Below are 3,849 nucleotides of genomic sequence, written 5' to 3'. Positions count from 1 at the left end.
TGGTGATGATAACTCCCTTCCCAGTCATTTATATTGAAAGATTGTACATACATTTGCCATTTTTGAAATATGCAGATTAAAAAAAATAACTGGTTTGGTGAAACTATTCCTTGGTCAATTAGCAAAGCCGTATGATAAATGAACATGTCAATCAGTCAAGAGAGTTTACAGTGCCGGTTATTCTTAGGCTTAAGATACTCTCTGAGAAAAGCTACAACAAATTCAAACACAAACACAAGCTCTTATTCATTTTACTCTGTATAATATCAAGAAAACCAGGTAGAATCCACTTCTGTGATTGTAATAAAAGAAGGTTATTAATTTACACTGTTTACATTCATTTGCTCAGTACATGTCTCTCTAATTCCTGTACTGATTTCATGCTCAGAACATTCCATTACATTCAAAGCTAACACCATGCTAAACACAGTTACTGCAACCTAGAGAGCTGTGGATCACTTTGTGGCATGCAACTATATTGTAAGGGTCCTTTCAATGAGCTGATAGCAAAGTAATAAACCAGGGAGACCTTTTAACAAACTCCAGACTTAAACAAATCGCCCATGGTTTTATAGGTGAGGCCTGAGAAGCATTGGATGAGAGGAACCTATTCTGTCAAAGCCACCCAAATGTTTAAGTGGTGTGCCTGCACATCCCTGCTATTCATAGAAAGTTGTATATTTGAAGAGGTGTGAAGCAAAATAGGAGAAGGAATAGGAATAGAGATTATAACTAACAGACTTAATCATGGATTGAAAACTCTATCTCTGCACTTGCATTTCCAGCCCTCTGGTTCATAGTTGGAATATTGTACATGGCTCCTAGCAGCGTTGGTGGGAACCTGAATAGCCTCGCATGGAGAACAAGAAGAGCACTTATTGCGACAGGTAGGGGGCCTGGATCCAAGAGTATCGACTGCGGCCACAGGGCGAGGAATATTATTGTTCTCAGCTACCTTCACCATTACCATCATCTGCATGGATGGAAGATTTTATATCTTTAGAAAAAATTCCAAACACACAAGATATTTAAAATAACTCGCAACACTATCAAGATATTTAAGATATTCACCTGATCCGAAGGACCAGCTGTTGGAGCCTGCAAAGAAACCTTCTCCGTTGTTCCCATGGGAGAAGCATAACCAGGGACAAAATTAGAGCGAGATGCCGCTACTGCAGCTGAGAAAATCCAGATCAAGAGCAGTAGGAGCTCTGTGCATTTGCATGGGCTGGAGATACTATGCACCATCATATCTTTAAGTGGCTGCAGATTTAAGAGACAGGAATGATAAACTTGCAGGTTAACGTTAGCAAGGCAGCCAGTAGCAGCATTGTTATGATTGCTTTCTCCTGCTTGGTCTGGCCATTACGTTCAAGGCTTTTTCAATGCAGCAGATTGGACTCAGGTGCAGTTTGCTTTATGTAGACGGAAAGGGGACTGGGACAGGATCGCAATATCATGCCCTGACGATTCCGATTCCTTATCCTACTTCGAAGACGACGTTGAGAATGCCATGGAATAACTTTATAACGAAAGACTCCTGTGAGTCTGTGACCCACCCTTTTGCTTTTTACAAAAAACACTGGCCAGATCGGGTACAAAACCCTTGGAATTAGGGCTGTGTCACTTCTGACATTCAAACCTGGACCAAATGTGATAAACTCTTACCAGATTCACGCCTGACTACAGCTACCCATCTAGTATATGCTAATGTCATCCTCTTACTACCCTTGGGATACCAAGGGAATACCATCATCATGTAATCTCAGGCCAACGGAATGCCAGACTCGAAATTGACGACCTAGGAAAACCTAGGTCTCGATCTTAGGGCTTTGAGCTTTGTGTTAATGTTCAAAATTGCATTACTGCATGTAGAAATGGATTTAGCCCCTTCAAAATCAGGGTAGGTTCAAAATTGCATTGCTAAATACCGAAATATATTCAGTGCCTTGAAAATTTGGTGATTTTCTAATTTGGATTGTTAATGTAAAAATAAATTCAACCCCTTTAAAAATATGATATAATCCGATTATATAGACTCAACCATTTAAATCTACCATTTTCCCGATATTTAACCCGATTTCAAATGCAATTAACCAAAATAAAATGTCGAAAAGCCAAAAATAACGCCTGCAATTTTTTCCCCATTTCGAACTTCGAAGTAACCCTAACATGAAAAATTCAGACCAAACTATAAATAGAAATAGAAAGTTGGAATATCGAACCAGAAGTAAGGAATCAAGATAAGAAGTTAGAACATCAACGCCAAAGGAACGATTAGATGGTTCCCTGTCATTCTGCAATTATCGAGATCAGTGGTTTCTTCGTTTCTGGTTTAAAGTCTGTTGGAGGAGGTGCAATCACGGTCTGATTCCAAGAAATACTTAACTTGTCCAGGCAACCCAAAAGAACGAAACAACCAATCAAGTACCTCCACACATTCCCATCATTACCCAAAACAATTAATTTTCTATTTCCGTTAAGAACGATTTACAATGCCAGCAGCTTCAATGGCCCGGGTTACCATGCACTGATAAGATGTAACAGGAAAGTATCCAATTCTTGTGTGTCAAGCAAAGCAAAATCCGGAGATGTAACCAGGACAGCGTACAGGCATGCGGAAAGGGGGGATTTCCCCTATCTAACCTGCAGGGAGAGAGAGGGCTTGCAGGGGGAGGGTTTCACACATACAATCAGAAGTCAATCCCGGGATTTGAACGTCAGACGTCCCAGCTGTAAACAATGAAGGATTTGAGGGAAACTGTAAGGAAGGAATCATGTGTTGTGTCAAACTGTCTGCTCATGTTTCCAAGCAGAGTATGTGACTGCAGTGATTATCGAGGGTACAGCACGGCCCCATGTCTTAATGGCTGGACGTTACAAGTGTTTTCTCGAGCTTCAGCGTAGAATAATTTTCATGCAACGCATTTTTTTGTTGTTGTCATGAAACCCCACACCCCCTCATTCATTACTACCTGTCCCCCAACATACACTCAAGTTGGGAGATGGTAATGATATTCCAGGCAGCTTATTGTATGGTTCTGTATTATTCAAATGGCAGGCATTCAATGTTTGGTCGTTCTTTCATTCATTCCTTTGTCCATTCTGTCCTACGGTTTGCTGTTCCTGTGACACACACAAACTGTACTGCTACATGCGTATACTGCCAATACCTCGTTTGTAGGGAAGAATTCGACGATCCTCCATAGCTCTTCCCACGCACTGTAATATCAATTCTCGGACTCTGCAGTTCGGAGTTGACCATACTGAATTCTCGCTGAGACTGAGTTCCGTCGGGATAATGGGGGATAATGGAGAATGTGATAAAAATAACGTTAATCATTACTTGATAGAAGTTAATCAGAATAATGGTTAATTGAATTACAAAGTAATATAAAAATATATTTTTGTGATGGGTTCTTTGAACCTTTGCAAATTAATTTTTTTTGCAGTTGTCTATAACGCGACTTTTTGAAAGTTTTTCTGGTGGGTTTTTCCGGTCGAAATCCGGCAGGAATTTATTGGAATCGCAAGTTTGATAGCTAGTTTCTGCACAATGAAAGCGTCCCAGGGGTTTTCGAGGGTGCTGAATCCAAATATGCAGTTAAAAAACCATTTTAACTGCAACAAATCAAGATTTAACCTCAATTTCTTCCGCCGGATTCCGTCACCGGAATCTCCAAAAAGTCGCATTATAGACAACTCCATTTTTTTTTAACTACTAGTCTCAATTTTAGGGTTAAGATTTATTGATGTGGTATATTTTAGTGTGTTTTATCAATATATTTATTAACCAGAGCTATATATAGTAATTAGTATTGTGTTTATTTTAAATATAGTTTAATCAAA

General features: G+C 39.6%; 1 protein-coding gene across 1 annotated transcript; it reads right to left on the bottom strand.

The window, feature by feature from the left end:
• Nucleotides 1-285: 285 nt before the first annotated feature.
• Nucleotides 286-3,290, bottom strand: LOC149203987 (uncharacterized). The gene is made up of 2 exons (XM_089400291.1): nucleotides 1,072-3,290; nucleotides 286-973 (listed from the first exon to the last, which is right to left on the bottom strand). Exons 1-2 carry the CDS (start codon nucleotides 1,249-1,251, stop codon nucleotides 746-748), a joined length of 408 nt encoding a protein of 135 aa, XP_089256417.1. The 5' UTR covers nucleotides 1,252-3,290; the 3' UTR covers nucleotides 286-745.
• Nucleotides 3,291-3,849: the final 559 nt, after the last annotated feature.

The sequence above is a fragment of the Pinus tabuliformis genome, chromosome 2_1, assembly GCF_031772625.1.
Source record: "Pinus tabuliformis cultivar Carrire ecotype Pingquan chromosome 2_1, CPIR1, whole genome shotgun sequence".
Lineage (NCBI taxonomy): Eukaryota > Viridiplantae > Streptophyta > Pinopsida > Pinales > Pinaceae > Pinus > Pinus tabuliformis.
The sequence above is the reverse complement of the archived record's forward strand: the minus strand, read 5'-3'. Positions and strand labels throughout refer to the sequence as shown.